This window comes from Notolepis coatsorum, assembly GCF_963971535.1.
Source record: "Notolepis coatsorum genome assembly, chromosome: 4".
In the NCBI taxonomy this organism is placed as follows: domain Eukaryota; kingdom Metazoa; phylum Chordata; class Actinopteri; order Aulopiformes; family Paralepididae; genus Notolepis; species Notolepis coatsorum.
The window spans coordinates 120480275-120499337 of NC_140168.1; the positions used below are offsets into that span (position 1 = coordinate 120480275).

Here is a 19063-nt window from a genome sequence, read left to right on the forward strand (position 1 = left end):
ATAAGATCTCTACTCGACGATGATCGCCCAACGGCGCGCGGAGACTGGGGTGAGTTTCAGCGTGTAACGTTACCGTCTTCGATACTAACTAGTATTATCAACATTTGACCCACATTAGATGATTGGTATAACGCTGCCCACGGAATTATAAACGCCCCCTCGCCCATCCGGTCAACATCAGATGACGTGTAGTAACTTCTAGAAGTACGTCTAGTTGGAATTTTTTATATCACGCTGATTGCCATCAAACTGTATTTCATCATCAATATAATGCATTTGGGGCTATATATCACGTTCTGGAGAAAGCTGCAGAAAGAGATGAAAACATACTTATACATTAGACCATACTTTACTATGAATATGTGAATGAAAAAGTTTAACGTTGCTACACAATGAACAATACATATAGGACTTTGAATGGGCCCTAATAATGGCAATGTAGCAATAGAATTTAAAAAGTTATAGCCATGCAAAGAAGGGGACTTTCTCTATAGACAAATAGAGCCGGCAACCTACGGTTGATAATGAATTTAACCCATGGCAGCCAAAGTGTTAACTACATATAAATATGTATATAACGGTTTGCTTTATAGACGAAGGTTGCAACATAATTATGTAATGTTGTTGGCTGTGTAACCGAGAGCAGCCGCCCAGGCATGTGTGTGCGTGAAGGTTAACCTTTCACTACCACACTACCGTCTGGTTAACCTTCTGTAGTGTGGTAGTGGAAGGGTTAAGACGGCTCAGGAAAATCTGCGGCTGTGAGCTCCCCTGCATACAGGACATCTACAACAGCCGGTGCATCAGCAAGGCCCGGAAGATCATAAAAGACCCCAGCCATCCATGGTGGCCGACCTTGATACACTCTGTGTGCTCTAGGCGCTACCGGCACTTATATACACATGTTTTGGGATTGCCCACCGGTGGCTCATTTTTGGAAATCCATGGCAACTAAACTCTCAAACATATGTGGCCTGACAATTACACATACAGCAACAACACTACTCCTAAATGACATAACATTACTACCGACCTCCATACAACAACAAAAAGAATCATATTGGCGGGCGTCACAGCAGCCAAGAAATTAATAGCCATGAGGTGGAAGCAACCGGAAAAACTCAATGACCAATTGGTCATTAACTTTTTTGGATATCATATATATAGATTTCCACTGCCCGGGTGGTGGGGATTGGGCAATCCAATATTGAATTGTGGATTTCGGCGGCTGAGAGAGTGAAGGCCATGTTTTAGCGGCTAACCGGAGTCGGGTGCTGATCCTGGGGGGTCCAGGGTTCAGGGGGTGGTAGTGGGGGAGGAGATAAACCTTTTTTTCCCCTTTTTTTGTGTGTGAGTGCGTTTGAAAAGATATGATGAAGTCAGACGAGTATATTATATTGATAGTCAATGTACTGAGGGTGGACAGACAGATGATGTTGATATTTAAACAAAAAATACAATACATAATAAATGTATGCATGATCATGCAACATAAAACAATTGCAACTAAATAACACAAATACAATAGGCACATTTGTGACTGTTACAAATATAACACGTTTTATACTTGTGCTACAAGATTTTGGCCTGTACTACAAAACTATCAACCTCTGTAGCACCAGTGCTATGTGCAAAAAAAGTTAACTACAGCCCTGCAACTATTTAACTAAACAAAATAGTCTATCTAGTGCTTCATGTGTATACAATAATTGCCTAATCTAATAACATGAACTAAAAAAGAAATCGATCACACGTTTCGTAAAGTTATTATAGAAACTTCACCAACTTAACGTCCGCGGCAGGCGTCATTACTTTTACCAACAGATTTTCCAACGCATTTCCAGAGCAGTCGCATTCGTGTGACATCACAGGTTCTATGTCCGTTATCAAGGAAATGCAAATCGGCTATCGCAATCGTCGTCGTGATAATAATCACTAAATGCATTCAGTGCTGGATCTAATCAAATGGATTTATCGAGACACGTTATGGAAAGTTCAAGACCGGACCACACAGCTTCTGAAAAGTGCTAATTACACGCTTCCGACGGCGATGGTCTACTTGCAGAACAAGTGAGTGTATCAGCCGCTGTGTTATGATTATTATGATAAAAAATGTAAATGAATGAATGAATGAAAACTGTATTTAACAGATAAACAGTAAAAGGCACTCTGCAGGGATGTGATGTCATAATCAATCGTCACCTCACTAGAATAATATTTCCAACGTGAACCGCAAAGCTGAATTTTCACACAAAATGGACAAGTTTTTAACTCGTCCATCGAAACAGGTTACAGTTACCAATACCAATTCAGTACCTTCCAGTACCAATTCGACCGCTGAGATTGCCCCAGTCAAACAGTGCAGCTGCAATGTTGTGTTCTCATGCTAAACCAGACTGTTATTATGTTGTGTTCTCATGCTAAACCAGACTGTTATCATGTTGTGTTCTCATGCTAAACCAGACTGTTATTATGTTGTGTTCTCATGCTAAACCAGACTGTTATCATGTTGTGTTCTCATGCTAAACCAGACTGTTATCATGTTGTGTTCTCATGCTAAACCAGACTGTTATCATGTTGTGTTCTCATGCTAAACCAGACTGTTATCATGTTGTGTTCTCATGCTAAACCAGACTGTTATCATGTTGTGTTCTCATGCTAAACCAGACTGTTATCATGTTGTGTGATCCTTTTCTGTATTTAAAAAAAAATACATGATTTTCTGTTTGAGAAATGGTCACACTATTGCTATATTTATTTATACATTTAGACCTGAAACGCCTGCTAATAATGCATTATATAGCCTGCATATACACACAAATGTGTTTCCCGGTTTCAATGGGTTAAATAAACGTTATTTTGAAAGCAAGCACTTTTGTCATCATTGTAGCAAAAAAGACAGGACCGGAAAAGTCTTTATCGTATGTAGGGGTGCCCTGGGATATTTTATTGGACACAGGGGTGCCTTGGCAGCAGAAAGGTTGAGAACCCCTGCTGTAAAGTACTGTACCCATTCTGCAATCTGTTAATAAAGTTTTCAATCAATCAAGTCATATTTATTGTTGTTATTACTGTTTTTGTGTCGTCTTGTTTCATGTAAAATTAAAATTAAAAATTAAAATAAATGTGATCACAAAAAAAAGACCCTAGCCATCCCAACAACAGCTTGATCCAACTGCTGCCTTCCGGGAGGCGTTACCGCAGCCTCAGAGCCAGGTCCAGCAGGCTCAAGGACTCGTACTATCAGACTCATGAACAGCCATTCAGATTTTATTGTATATATTTGTGTATTTTAAGTATTTTACGTAGATTTTATTCTACTGTACTTTTTATATGAACCACTCTCAGCACTGTCACCTTTTTCATACATCATTATTATGCTGGTTTTATTGTGCTGCTCTATTGTGTATTTTATTGCCATGTTGTAGGTCGAGGGGGCAAGACCCAAGAATCTTGCTCTTTTTTGTATGAGAAATATGACAAAGATGCAACAATAAAGCTGAACCTGAAGTCATGTGTGTGGGCTAGTCCTCACCCAGGCCATAGTCTCCCGACTGCGGGTGATCGTTGTCCCCGTCCTGGCTGATCTTGTGGAGGTGCTCCAGGTAGGCGTCTGTGTGGAACTTGGCCATCTCCTCGATGGTCGCCATGTGAGGCTTAGCTACGCTGATGGAGAAAGGTGGACGAACACATTATTGGGTGTAAGTGTGTGGCTCAGCTCTGCTCATTCTGAGCACTTTCTGACTAGGCTCAGTATAAGGAAGAATGGATCTTACATCTGTCAAACACGGATGGGTCATTTCCCATGCTAGATGGCAGTTGCTCAGTGCTCAGATAGCAGATTCATCTAGTGTGGAAAATGACCCATTCTGCTCAGTTACCAACATGATGAATTGAAAATGGGGGACCCTGATGGAAACAAGACGAAAGTCTTTCTCGGGTCTGCATCCTCTTAACAATTGTATGTATTGAGCTGTACTGTACCCATTATGCAGTCTGTTAATAAACTTTTCAATCAATCAATCAATCAATCAATCAAAAATTTTGGGAAATTAGCTTGTTGAAATTGACGTGTTCCTATTGTAAACAGACACGCACATAAACATTGCAGGTCGAGTGTCAAAAACATGGGAATTTAGGATAGGCCGCCTACACCTTAGCAGCACACTGGTAGATTGGGTTTCTACTATGGAATATACTCACTCATCAAATGCGATTACAGTTTGCGACTGACTGTCACTGGGTCGGTTTGTTACGTCCATGCAACGCTCTCTAACTGCACCAACTCACCTCATGTGTTCCAGTAGTCCATAGGCTTCTATCAGCGAGTGGACCATGCTCGCCTAGAAATAAGCACAGCGGGACAAATAATTAGGCTACAATATAGCAAGCCAAGTCCAGTGTCAGCTAGGTAATGTACTGTTACTGTATACCACACCGAGCATCTGTAGTCAATTCAACTCACCCTGTTAGGCACTTTGGACAACGAGTCGCAGGTTTCAATGTATTCCGGACTGTAGACGTATATAACTTTCCGTTTGCTAACGTTAGGACTGTCATTATCACTGTCCCCTTCGCAACTCATTTATGTTGGATAAAAAAAAGTAACGTTATTGGAGGGATATAAGAATGTAAGTGAAAAGCTGAGCAGCTTCTCTTCTTTTCTCAGTCTTGGGTTTTGTGTTTCACCATCAACACCCCCCCCCCTAGTTGGCTGATGCTATTTGGACCGTTAACGCAGATATTAACATTTTCTTCCCAAATACTTTTATTTTGTTCAGTGTATTTCTGTCAATAAAACGACAAAATTCCTATTCCAATATCTGAAGTAAAAGCGATTGTATTTGTTATATAGAGAACGCCGCCATTCGCGAAGCAAATAATTATCTTCCTGGCGGACCTTTAACCTTGGGACACATTTCGAGCGCGAGGTGTTCTGGGATATCTTGTAGTTTCTTCTGCTTCTTTTTAGTCACAGGTCTTAAGAGTTTGAAGCAACAAAACAGACATAAATAATCTTAATATCAATATGTGAAATTAAACATATTACCCTATTTTAGACAATGTTATGTGTTACATGCTCAAACTCCTCTAGTCTACAGTACGTGATTTGAAGGTAATGGTGGGCGAGAGAATATGGGGGAGAGATGTGATTTGCATTTCATTCCCTGCATCTCTCATGCTCCTTTCACTTTATGACAGCAATCAATTCCAATTAAAATCTCTTTAGGTTTATTTTTTAAGTTGAGTGCTATGGTTTTAATAATTCATGAATAATGAATGCTTCTTAACACTTTGATTGCCTAAGGCTAAATTCATGATATACCATAGGTTGCCAGCTCTATTTGTCTATGGAGAAGTTCCCCTTCTTTGCAGGGCTATAACTTTTTAAATTCTATTGCTAAATTGCCATTATTAGGGCCCATTCAATGTCCTATATGTATTGTCCAGGGTGTATGAACGTTAAACTTTTTCATTCACATATTCATACTAAAATATGATCTAAAGTATAAGTATGTTTTCATCTCTTTCTGCAGCTTTCTCCAGAACGTGATATATAGCCCCACATGCATTATATTGATGATCAAATACAGTTCGATAGCAATCGGCGCGATATAAAAAAATCCAACTGGACGGACTTCTGGAAGTTACTACACGTCATCTGATGTTGACCGGATGGGCGAGGGGGCGTTTATAATTCCGTGGGCAGCGTTATACCATTCATCTAATGTGGGTAAAATGTTCATCATAGCAGTTAGTGTCGAACACGGAAATATTACATGCTAAAACTCACCCCAGTCTCCGCGGGCCGTTGGGCGATCAGCGTGGGGTAGAGTTTTCCATTATGGGATGTAAAAATATCCGGTCCATTTCCAGCTTGTATAATAGTATATACGTCCAAATCATGTTGTTTATCGAGTTATTGGCAACGGATCGCTATGTATTGTGACGAGCTAGAGTGCCGGAACCTATACCGAGTGCCCGGAAGTAATATGGGTGAACAGCACATCGTCCAAGTAACTTCCTGTTAGGCGATTGCACCGATCGGCCACCAGATGGCGCTCTTGAACCGCTAGAGTTCAAGAGTTAGGGTTCAGTGGGGCTTTTTGGTGGGTCTCAGGCCAGCGGATGGGAAATATGAATCCGATCACAGATTTTTTTAAATATTGATATCAAAGACGAGTTACGGCTTCTTCGGCAACTTGAGCATGGCGGGGAAGGACGCCTAAACTCGTCTTCTGGCAGTTAAAGTGTTAAATGCATTAAATTATTTTCAAATATAATTTGTATGACCACCAGGCTATCCCTGGCCAGCCCAGTGAATAACAGAAGCAGCTAAATCAAAATCGATTTTTATGTCTTTTATTATTATTATAGAATGAGTTGAAACACCAAATCAAATAGGCTAATATATGGAAAAACTCAAGTTACTTTTAGTAATTGTGACATAGAAATAAGCCTTTATTTTCCTTTCAGTACATTATGCAGGTGCGTTCAGTGTCTCGCATCACAGAATACTGCTGAGTAAATGTTACATCAAATAACTCATTTCACACACATGATTCAACTCAGTAGGAGAAAAGAAATCACACAATCAATGACATTCTAAAATTAAATTACATTCTATTGTACTGCTGTTGTTATATTCTCTGTACGTTCTTGACATTATACTGCCACTTTTTGAAAATTAAACAGAAAACTGTTAACCCTTTCAGATGTATGATCTTATGAGATTAGAATTTTGACAGACCTCTTGTAAACAATTTTGAGAAAAAAAAGAAACCTCACACCTGATAAGAGTTAAAGTTTAAAATAATTTTTTTTTTTATACCAAAGTAGTGTACGGTAAAGTGAGCTGTGGGCGGAAGCAGCCATCGTCCCACCTGTTCAGACCTTATAGACCACTGCAACACTTCCGGTACTTTGAGCTCATGAGAGAAAGTGTGTGTGGGGGGGATCAAATGAATGAATGTTGGTTAGAGCCTTGACGTAAGTGGTTGTACCGGCTGTGGGGGTGCTGGAGACATGATCCAAGACCTTTTTTATACACCTGAGTCTCATTAACACGGAGAGACCAATCCCAATCCCGCTTTTCCGCACCTACTCCCTACCTCCACAGCAGTAGCTACAACCACTTACGTCAAGGCTCTAATTAACATTCATTAATGTCTCATGAGCTGAAAATACCGGAAGTGGTATTTTTTTGCGGTGGTCTATACCAGTTTGCCGTGAACTATTGACCTCCTCCAATCACGACTGTCGCTTTCCTCTGACAAACTCCAAAATAAATGGTTGTGGTCGGAGGATGAAGAAAAGGGGGCAGGATTTTAGACATGTAAACTGTAGACATGATACTCTCCACAAGCCCAAAATGTAAAAAGAAAAGAAAATGATGCTGTAAAAAGTGTAAAGTAAATCAACTTAATTTCCCTGATTACAGTTCCACTTTGGACCAATCTGTCAGCCGCCAATCAAGTCGTGTGTCAGTGCAGAATCATCTAAATTGAATACACCACTAACTATTACTCTACTGCCTTTAACGTTTTGAAATGGCATTACATTTAAAAATTTGTAATCAGACCAAAACAAAACATGTAAATAAAGTGCAACACCAAGTTGGGCTCTTTTGCCTAGAGGTCACTGTTGGACGGCATTACAGAGTCGACCTTTAAAGGATCAATAAGTGGCTGTTGGTTTTGTGCAGAACTTTCAAATCCTTAAACCGAATTCGACAACACCCTTCCCAATCAGAACACATCAGGATGCCTCCAAGGTCACGCTCCGCTAGGTAGCTAGCAGGCAGCTATGTGTTAGCCGCAGGCCTGTGTGTACGTTCACAAATTTGATGCTTAACAAGCGCACGTGTCACTAGAGGGTTTGATAGACGGCCAATCATTTGACTTGGATGTCGCTGTTTTAGCTCCTGTCCCTTACCGGAACGAAGTGTCAAATGTCTTATTTCTTTGAGTACTATCAATTACTGTCGAGATATAATCCGAATTTCTTTTCTTTTTTTACAAAAGTCAGCAGCAACCTATTGACCCTTTAACTGCCCCTTTTCCCCATTGTCAAGAGAAAAACAGCATTTGAAGTCACACTTGGAACACAAAGACACAGGATGCCTGAAGTCACTGTATTTCTAAACTAGTGCAACAATGTTAAGGCTTCAAGGTACAAAAAAATCATTCCCCACACAGAATCAAACCATTTATAAAAGGCAAATATGCCACATAGCAAACAGATTCTTCCAATGTTTTCTCATAATCTTTTATATATCATACAGAGGGGTGGATTTTGGAGCTACAATAACAAGATGAGAGTTAGTCTTGTACGACACAGCATGCCCATGGTAATAAATTAAGATAAATTAGTAACAACGTTCTTCACACTAGGCTAGTAAGTATAACAGTCCTGACATTTATATTTTACGTTTGTCGTTTTGTCATTTTCCTACAAGGAGCAGAAAGCATTTTCACTTCCAAGACGATGCAGACAAAGTCAATGAGTTAAATGTATTCCCCCCCCAGAAAGTTTATGATTGGGGTTACAGTGAGGGCTATATTCATCAAATGTCCCCACTCCCCGCCCTTGCATCTTGGCTAGAAAGAGAAAATCCCAACTGGGTTCACTAGAAAGAGACAAATAGACATCCAGACATAGACAGATGTGTGTGTTGACTGCACGCACGTGTCCCTTCGCCGTATCACTGTACAGCACAAGACCCACCAGGCAGGAAGTCCTGTACGTACACGGCCACAGCCTTGGTAAGGTAGGTCATGCTGCCAAAACGGCCACTAGGGGCGCTGTCGTACAGCAGCCTACACACTCCCGTGGACGGGTCCCTCTCTAGAATGTGGTCCTCAGCCCCTAGGTCCTTCTGGAGAAGGGGAAGGAGAGATTGGGAGAGATTGAGAGATAGAAGAGAGATAGGGAGATAGATGGGGTAAAGGATGGGTGGGAGAGGAGAAAAGACAGATGAGAGAGAGACAATGATGGAATAGTCTTTAATTGCATGTGTGTTTTACTAGTAGACTACAGCTAGTTAGTATTAGTAAAATGTGTGTTTTACTACTAGACTACAGCTAGTTAGTATTAGTAAAATGTGTGTTTTACTACTATACTACAGCTAGTTAGTATTAGTAAAATGTGTGTTTTACTACTATACTACAGCTAGTTAGTACTAGTAAAATGATTTATGCAGAACATGTCGATGCTATCTATTCCAATACCGATGTGTTTGTGTGTGTATTTGTGTGTGTTGCTGCAACAAACAACTATTTTGATAATCCATTAACACTTTCTTCGCCAGGCTTATGTACATAATTATACCCTTCTCTGCCAGCTCTATTTGTCTATGGAGAAGTTCCCCTTCTTTGCAGGGCTATAACTTTTTAAATTGTATTGCTAAATTGACATTATTATGGCCCATTCAACGTCAATTATCTATCGTTCAGGATGTGGGAACGTTATACTTTTTCATTCACATATTCATACTAAAATACGGTCTAAAGTATAAATATGTTTTTATCGTTTTCTGCAGCATTCTCCAGAACGTGATTTATAGCCCCAAATGCATTATATTGATGATCAAATACAGTTTGATAGCGATCTGCGCGAGATAAAAAATGTCAAATGGACGTGCTTCTAGAAGTTACTACTTATCACCTGATGTTGACCGGATGGGGGGGGGGGGGGGGGGGGGTCGTTTATAATTCCGTGGCCAACGTTAGATGATTCATCTAGTGTGGGTGATATGATCATTAGAGCAGTTTGTATCGAACACGCTAAAAAAACTCGCTGAAACTCACCGCAGCTTCCTCGTAGCGTTGGGCGATGAGCGTGGAGCAAACATATTCCTATTATGGGATGTTGAAATATGCGATCCATCTCCAGGTTGTATAATAGTATATACGTCCAAATCATGTTGTTTATCAAGTTATTGGTAACAGATCACTATCCATTGTGTCGCGCTCGAGTCCCGGGACCTATAGCGAGTGATCGGACCGTATTTGGATGAGCACCAGTTTCCGTTTCCGGTTTCCGGTTTGGGCGATCCGCCGATCGGCCACCAGATGGCGCTCTTGAACCGTTGGAGAGTTGAGAGGGGATCAACAGTAGATCTCAAGTCTCCGGGGGAGAAATATGATTGCGATCACAGATTTTTTAAATATTGCTCTCAATGACGTGTTACGGCGTCATTGGCAGAATTAGCATGGCGGGGAATGACGAGTTTATGCGTCCTTGGCGGTCAAAGTGTTAATATGTCGACAGATAACAGAAACACCCCCCACCCTGCGCAAGTTTACGGTTTGTTGCGGCAGTAGACTGTCATAGACAGGTAGTGCCGAGGGGCTGAGCGGAGGAGTTCAAACAATTGACGCGCGACATGAAATAACTCCGTTCCACGTCCAGGAAATACTTTTAAGGCATTTATTCTTTCGCTTCATCATGAGACAAACAAAATACGATTTGCACTTTGCGGTATTGCGTTATTGCGGTCAAAAGAAAATATGCTCTCCTAACTCTCACCCCCTCTCTCCGTGAACTGTCAACCTCTGAGAACTGTCAACGTGAAAAGGTGAATGAAATTCCATAAGACGCTCCAATTAGCGCCACACCCCCGTGAGCACGCCCACCACCTAAAGTGACAGTACAACTAATAATAATACAACAAAACTAGAATACTGAATCATAATAAAGAGACCTCCATTACGGCGCCTACATACCGGCCCCTAATTATTCAAATATAATAATTACACAATTGTAAAATATGTAGGTGCCTACAAGAAAAAACATTAAATTATTCAAACAATAGTTCTTTTTCGTTACCGGCCCCTAATTACTCAAACAATAGCTTCTTTCGTTACCGGCCCCTAATTATTCACATGTAATAACTACACAATTGTAAATTATGTAGGAGCATGCAAGAAAAACATTAAATATAAGGCACAATTATTGACAAGTTTTATTTTTTCCGATTTTTTTTAATAATTTTCTCGCAAATGTCCTTTTCTTCTTTCTTAATCGTATCCTAGGGCCAGAGGTTACTAGCACATAGCCTTAAGGAGGGATCTTTATGATCGCTAGGTCAGTCAAGTCAGAAAAAACAAAAAACTGTAATCCAAAGTGGCAAAGTCAGTTTATGAGTGTATATCTCCATGTATCAGTCTATGGGTGCACATCTCCATGTATCAGTCTATGGGTGTATATCTATGCATCAGTCTATGGGTGTATGTCTATGTATCAGTCTATGGGTGTATATCTATGTATCAGTCTATGGGTGTATGTCTATGTATCAGTCTATGGGTGTATATCTATGTATCAGTCTATGGGTGTATGTCTATGTGTCAGTCTATGAGTGTGTATCTATGTGTCAGTCTATGGGGTACAATGAATATGAACATCTGATGTCCTCATGGCTCTTCCGCTTCCTGTAGAAGGCAAACCTTGGTGATAGGCCTGTCCAGATAGCTGGTCTTCGTCTTTATCTGTACTTGACGGACAAGTCCTCTTCTATCTGGGATAGCTTTCACAATCCTTCCTGTAAGCCGTGAGTTGCGAGGTGCCGAGTCATCAATTATGAGCACAATATCGCCAACAATGAAGTTGCGCTCGACACTTGACCACTTCTGACGTTCCTGCAGTAGAGGTAGGTATTCCTTGACCCATCTTTTCCAGAATAAGTTAGAAATATACTGCACTTGTTTCCATCTGCGACGAGCATATATATCCTCCTTCTGAAACTGTCCTGGTGGCAAAGATGGCATGGTTTTAAGCAGCAGAAGGTGGTTAGGAGTAAGGGCTTCCAAATCGTTTGGGTCAGTAGATGCTTTAGTGATGGGACGGCTGTTGATGATAGCTTCTGTTTCGCAAAGGACTGTGTGAAGACCTTCTTCATCGAGGTTTTGCACCTTCAGGCAAGAGTTCAGGACCTTCCTCACAGACCTTATCAGTCTCTCCCATACTCCTCCATGATGTGATCCAGTAGGGGGATTGAAAACCCACTTGATGCCTTTCTGAAGGAGAGTTGTTAATTTGAGCAAGATTCCAATGTTCCATTGCCTCCTTCAACTGACGCTCAGCTCCAACAAAGTTGGTTCCGTTGTCTGAGCGTAATTCCAGGACTTGTCCACGTCTTGCTATGAAGCGTCGAAGAGCATTGATAAAGGAGTCTGTATCCAATGATGATGCCACTTCAATGTGGATGGCTCTTATGGATAAACATGTGAAGACTGTACATTAGTACACTGCATAGTATTGTGTATTGTATATTATATGGTAACTCAGAACATTGTACATATGTCTATACCGAACACTGTGACCTCATTTTCTTCTTCTAAATTCATGCTATATTATGTTATTATGTTATTTGATACTATCTTGTCTAGCACAGTCTCTGGAGCGTAACAGTAAGAAGCATTTTGTATGAAAGTATTCTGTACTTCTGTATGACAACTATTAAAGAACTTGAACTTGAACTTGAAGAGAACTCCATACTTCTTCACTACACTCCTTCCTCGCTTAACTTCGAAGGGTCCAAAATAATCAACTCCTACACGAGTGAATGGAGGTTCATCTGGAGAAACTCTGTCCAGCGGTAAGTCTGCCATCTGCTAGCGCCCTGGAGCTGCATGCAGTCGCCGACAAGCAACACACTTGGACAGGACTTTCCTTATAGCTGCGCTAGCACCAGGGATCCAATATCTTTGGCGCAGGTTAGATAACATGTGGTTACGACCACCATGTCCCACTTCTTGATGTATGTGCCGAAGAATGAGATCCGAAATATGAAGATCTTTTGCCAATATGGCAGGATGCTTAGACTCTTCAGGCATACATGATCTACTAAGTCGTCCTCCAACTCTCAGAACACTGTCTTCAAGAAATGGATTGAGCTTGTAGATGTGGCTTGTCCTTCTCACAGTGTCTCCTCTTCGTAAGCTGTTGAACTCATCTGGAAACCTCTTCCTTTGACAGAAGCGGATAATCTCCATCTCTGCTTCCCTGAGTTCCTCAATTGAGAGAGATTCACTGACGGCATGAGTCTTGATACTCTGCATTTCTTTCTTCATCTCTCTTTCCTGTTGGACTTTATCCAAGCCAGACTGGGCAAGAGTCTCGTTTAATTGCTTCCTCTTCCTACTAAGACACAGTAGCAGGCTCTTAAACTTAAGGAGCCAACCAACAATCTTCTTCAGATGAATCCAAGAGGAGAAGTGATTAATCAAGCGGGTTACTGAATCAATCTCCTCTTCGGCCTGCACGGCATTCACCATCAAACTTATCTTGACCTCAGGGTCATCTGAGGAGATACTTCCAGTGTCATCTGGGCTTACAGGCCAGTCCTCTTCAGGCCCAATGAGAAACGGAGGCCCAGACAACCAGGTGTCATCTTTCAGAAACGACTCCACTTTGAGTCCCCTGGAGGCTGAATCTGCGGGATTGCTTGAGGTGTTCACATAGTTCCATTGAGACGGTTTTGATACATTGAGTATCTCTGAAACCCTGTTGGCTACGAAAGTTCGAAACCTGGAGGTCTCATTCCTGATGTACTTCAGTACAGAAGTACTATCTGTCCAAAAGATTGAGTCCTGAAGTTGCATTTGCGGCTCCTTCCTCCACATCTTGTCCATACGACCTGCAACCGTGGCTGCAGTCAGCTCCATGCGAGGGATAGTGATCGTTTTCAGTGGGGCCACTCTGGCTTTCCCCATTATGAAAGCACAGTGTGTTTGTCTGTGGCCGTTATGCAGTAACCGGTAAGTCACTGTTCCATAGCCATTTTCGCTTGCATCTGCAAAGTGGTGTAGCTGAGCAGAGGTCACTTCCCCGAAATCCAGCGGTTTCAGGCATCTGTCAACTTTAAAATCCTCAAGCAGATGGAGATCCTTCACCCAACATGTCCACTCCTGTGCGGCTGAAGCTGGTATAGCATCATCCCAGCCAAGTTCTTTCCTGCACAACTCCTGAAGGATCTTTTTGGCGGATAAGACCACGGGTGCCAAGATTCCTAAGGGGTCATAAATTGAACTGACTGTGGAGAGGATCCCTCTTCTGGTTAAGGGTCTGTCTTTGATCATGATCTTGAACTTAAAGGTATCAGACTGAACGCACCACTGCATGCCAAGTGCTCTCTCCATGGGGAGTGCGTCTGTGTCCAAGTCCAGATCTTTCACTTCCTTCCCTCTATCTTGGGTGGGTATAGCAGCCAACACTGTCCGTCTGTTGCTGATCCATTTTGTGAGCTGAAAGCCCCCTTTAGCACAAAGGGCACGAAGGTTTTGATAGAGTGCTACTGCTTCCTCATCAGAAGCCACTGATACAAGGCAATCATCAACATAGAAGTTGTGCAGAACAGTGTCAATTACTTCAGGGCTGAATTGCTCCCGTTGATCTTCTGCACACTTCCTGAGGGCAAAGTTTGCACAGCTTGGCGAGGATGTAGCTCCGAATAAATGTGCGACCATTCTGTGCTCTACAAGGTTCTGATTGTGGTCTCCATTCGGCCACCAGAGGAACCTCAATAGATCTGCATCCTCAGCTGGTACTTTGACCTGGTGAAACATGGCCTCAATGTCTGCCATGAGTACAACAGGCTCCTTTCTGAATCGGGTCATGACTCCAATCAGTGTGCTGGTAAGATCTGGTCCCTGTAGGAGCTGTGCATTCAACGTTGTTTCCTGGAATGTTGCTCCACAGTCGAATACGACCCTGATCCTTTTCTTTTTTGGGTGGTATACACCATGGTGTGGTATATACCATACCTTGGAGTCGCTGTGTTCCAGATCCTCAGCCGGCACCTTCTCTGCGTAGCCCTTGGAAATTATGTCATTCATGAAGGCAGTGTAATCGGCATGAAATAAAGCATCTTTATCAAACCTCCTTTTGAGGCTTAGGGTACGCTGTTCTGCCACTTTCCTGTTTGGCATCTTTACATCCTTTTCCCTCAAAGGTAAGCCAATACTGTAATGGCCGTTCATCAATTTAGCAGACTTTGTAACACACTCCATGAAGTGACAGTCTTCTCTTGACAACCCTGTCTGCTCATCCTGACTGCATTCAGGGAAGTCAACCGTTAGCTGCCGCCTCCATAGTTCATCAAGGCTCGCAACTGAGATCCTGTTGACTGTGATATCTGGCTGTCCACAAGTTGTTTCATTATTTCCACTTCCTCTGAGGGGTCCGTTTACAGTCCAACCTAACACAGTCTTGACTGCGTATGGACCCTTGTCCACACTCCGAACAACTTGCCATGGCTCCAATGCCTTGGGAACGTTGGTTCCTATCAACAGGTCTATCCCAGAGTCAATCTCAGGAATGTAAACATGTTCCAAGTGAGGCCATCTTTGAAGGTCTTTCTGTCTTGGAATGTTGCCTCTGTGGACTGGCATGCTTTCCTGTGTGTAAATGTCAGGCAGCTCACAAAACAAGTCACTGCAGCCACTTCCAGATCAGAAACAACGTGGCTTCTAACCACTTTCTCCTGGCCCATAGTCCGAAGGAGAATGCTTGTTCTTCTTCCGGTGACGTTCAGCTTGTTCATCAGCCGCTCAGTGCAGAAAGATGCTGAGCTACCGGGATCCAGGAAGGCATAGGTAATCATTGTAACATGTCCCTTTTTAGATTTGACCTGTACTGGTACTATAGAGAGTGTACAGTCCTGCTCACCGGCCCCTGTAAGACCACTGGATTGTACAGAGATCGGAGCACTGCCCATTGCTGTCTCCGATTCTCTTTTGGCTGGCCTTTGATCTGTTCCTTTCTCTCTTTGGTAGATATGAAGTATGCTAGGGTGTCTGAGATTGCATATTTTGCAATAGAGGCGTTGCCTACATTCTTTACTTATGTGCCCAATGCACAAACAGCCAAAACACAAATTATGATCCCTCAAGAAGTCAATCTTCTCGCTATGCGCCTTCCTTTCCAATAGAAAGCACATATCCAATGTGTGTCCACCTCCACAGAACCAACAAGACCTTGTACCAGATGAACTTCTCTCCATCTTTGTTCCAGGTTCCTCTTTCCTTTCAATTGTTGCAATGGTGGTAGCATAGCTACTTTCCTTTGCCCTTGTATATGGTTGATTGCTGGACTTCCTCACATCCTTAGGTGCTGCTGCTGATGGTGTGTCCTGTATATTGCCAAACACTGGATCACTTGCAATTTTCACCTGTCGTTCAACGAAGTCAACAATGTCAGGAAATCTAGCTCTATGGCCACGCCTTTCCTGCAGGTCACAGGCCACAGTTCTCCATATGTCCCTGTGCTTGTAAGGTAATTTTCTAATGATGGCTAGCATGTTGGCAGACATGTCCAACTCGTACATCATTTCCACTTCTTCCATGGCGTTGCAGCATCCTCTCAAAAAGAGACTGTATGCTTGCAGAGCTCTGACATCTTCTGATTTTATTGGTGGCCATGAAAGAGCCTTTCCCATGTAGGCAGAAGCAATTCTATGTCCATTCCCAAAGTGCTCATGTAGCAAAGCCTTAGCTTTCACATACCCTCGGTCATGAGCCATATGCTGACAGCTTCTGACAAGCTCACGAGGCTGCCCCCTAGTGAACTGTTTAAGGAAGTACAGGCAGTCCATATGGTTGTCAGTCTTCTGTTCAATGCTGTGCTCGAATGACTTTATGAAGGTGTGAAAATGTAAAGGGTCACCATCGTAAATTTGAATGTCTCTTTTAGGCAAGAATGAAAGAGACTGTTGTTGGACTAGCAACGCTGTTATTTCATTCTGTTTCTCTAAAACAGTGATTATGTTGCTGCTGCTGATTGCTTGTTGTGGTGCAGGGTGAATGCTTTGGTGCTGAATCCGTGGCTGTGCTTGAGGGCAATGTAACGTCCTTTGTCCCTTGACCCCTGTGTGTCTTGACAATTCGGGTTGTGGTTGTAGATTCTGATCTGTGGTTGTAGCGGTTTGTGCTTCAGTACAGAGTGTCTGAACATTCCTTTGTCCTCTTCGGAAATAAGAACTCATGCCATCAGATTCAACAGACATATTAGTTGAAATACGAGATCCTCCAGAGCCTCTTAGCACATTGACTTTAGCCGCTGCTGAAGCTATTTCCATGTCAAGTTCAAGTTGCTCCTTCTTCTTTCTTAGTTCCTCCTTTTTCTTCCTTAGCTGTTCCTCTTGCTCTTCTTCCTGCGTTCTTAATTGTACCCTTTTCTTCCTTAGCAGCTCCTCTTCTTCTTCTTCCTCTTGCTCTATTGCGTGCTTATCTTTTAATAGCCTTTGTTTTGCAATTAGAGCGGCCATGTCAGATTCAGCTTTGCGTGCGGTAGACGTGGTTGAGATGTTAGACCTAGGCCCAGCAGAGCTTCGATGAACCTCTGCTTCCAGAATTTGACACACTGTCACTTGGTTTGATTTCATCATCATCAGCTTTAATTACATCACAGTGTTCATCAGGTATTTCAACAGGAGTTACTTGCTGTGTTACAGGTATGGGGGAATCATGTACACAAACATTGGCACTTGTACTGTATTTTTGTCTCCCAGTTTCAGAAAGCCACTGCCTTACATCATCCATGAATCCCTTTTTGCATTTTAATATTGTTTCAAACCATTCGTTTTGTTTTTCATGTTCCTCTTCAGAAATTAAAGAGATTACGGATTTGTGTAACAGAGTGGTATCTCCAACCATTTGGTTCAAATTGTCCAATTCAGACTGCACCTGTGAAGCATTGTCATTATCGTCCATAAGCTGCTTTAATACCTTCATAAGACCTTTCATTTTGCGAACATTTGCGTGACGTTCACTATGAAGTGTCTCCAATTTATATGCCATGCCTTTGGCAGTGAGTTTAATTTCTCTTTTTTTCCCATCCGTTTTTGATGAGCCATTAGTATCAACAGTTGATCCTCCCGATGCCATTTTTCAATGTGCTCAGGTGCAATTATTCAATAATCCACAGTCCTCTTTTTTTTTTAAACTTTGGCCATTCCCCTGGCTCTTTTTTGCGTTTATCGCATTTATTCTGGTCAAGGATGACCGACAGAAACAGGCTGAAAGGGTTCAGATGGGGGGGAAGACACTCTGGGAAAGGCACGGCTGCAGTCCGGGATTCGAACTCGCTAAACCCCAGATCCGTGACGAGCACGGTTGTCCCCGGCGCCGAAATAGCGCTCGAGGTACGTGGTGAGCTACTGGAGCTCCCCGATCCACAGTCCTCTTTAATGAACAATCAATCCATCAATCAATTAGCTGCCGCTTAGGCCGCGCAACGTCCATGAGCGCAAGACGACGCAGCCAGTCAACAAACCGATCCCCAATGGACAAGCAAAGTAACTAATTCACACTGTGTTCTTTAACACGAAAGGCTTCACAGTTGAATAAAACAATTTACTTAGCTTCTTATTGCTGGTCTGCGTGTCAGGCCTTCAGAGGTGATGTCGCGCTCCTCCAATGCAGCGATGATCCAAGCGTCTCAGTGATGCCCTCAAGATCAGCGCCCCGAGGCGACTCGAGGAATCCGTAATGTCAATATTGTTGATTTCCTTCTTATCAACGCTTTTGTTTGCTTGCTTAATTTCTTTTGACTATGTTGCGGCAGTAGACTGTCATAGACAGGTAGTGCCGAGGGGCTGAGCGGAGGAGTTCAAACAATTGACGCGCAACATGAAATAACTCCGTTCCACGTCCAGGAAATACTTTTAAGGCATTTATTCTTTCGCTTCATCATGATACAAACAAAATACGATTTGCACTTTGCGGTATTGCGTTATTGCGGTCAAAAGAAAATATGCTCTCCTAACTCTCACCCCCTCTCTCCGTGAACTGTCAACCTCTGAGAACTGTCAACGTGAATGAAATTCCATAAGACGCTCCCATTAGCGCCACACCCCCGTGAGCACGCCAACCACCTAAAGTGACAGTACAACTAATAATAATACAACAAAACTAGAATACTGAATCATAATCAAGAGACCTCCATTACGGCGCCTACACGGTTGTAAAACGATTCAGCACCTTCTTGAGATCAATCTAAACAAATGAACAAAGGGCAGATGATTTACAGGGTTTTTTGTAGATACAGTACTGAATTTTGCCAT

At 42.4% G+C, this 19063-nt stretch overlaps 2 protein-coding genes across 3 annotated transcripts in view; both read right to left on the reverse strand.

Moving 5' to 3' along the window:
* The window catches only part of hdac8 (histone deacetylase 8), a 111961-nt gene extending 107296 nt beyond the window's left edge, over positions 1–4665 (reverse strand). Inside the window, exons 1-3 of the mRNA XM_084312086.1 lie at positions 4466–4665; positions 4291–4343; positions 3526–3666 (exon numbers count right to left, since the gene is read on the reverse strand). Coding sequence (XP_084168212.1) covers positions 3526–3666; positions 4291–4343; positions 4466–4585 — 314 coding nt within the window. The 5' untranslated portion in view covers positions 4586–4665. The remainder of the gene's footprint in view (positions 1–3525; positions 3667–4290; positions 4344–4465) is intronic.
* A 1697-nt stretch (positions 4666–6362) lies between these two features.
* The window catches only part of phka1a (phosphorylase kinase, alpha 1a (muscle)), a 157548-nt gene continuing 144847 nt past the window's right edge, over positions 6363–19063 (reverse strand). For both annotated transcript variants that reach the window (XM_084313407.1, XM_084313406.1), the window contains one exon: positions 6363–8878. In XM_084313407.1, coding sequence (XP_084169533.1) covers positions 8705–8878 — 174 coding nt within the window. In that variant the 3' untranslated portion in view covers positions 6363–8704. The remainder of the gene's footprint in view (positions 8879–19063) is intronic.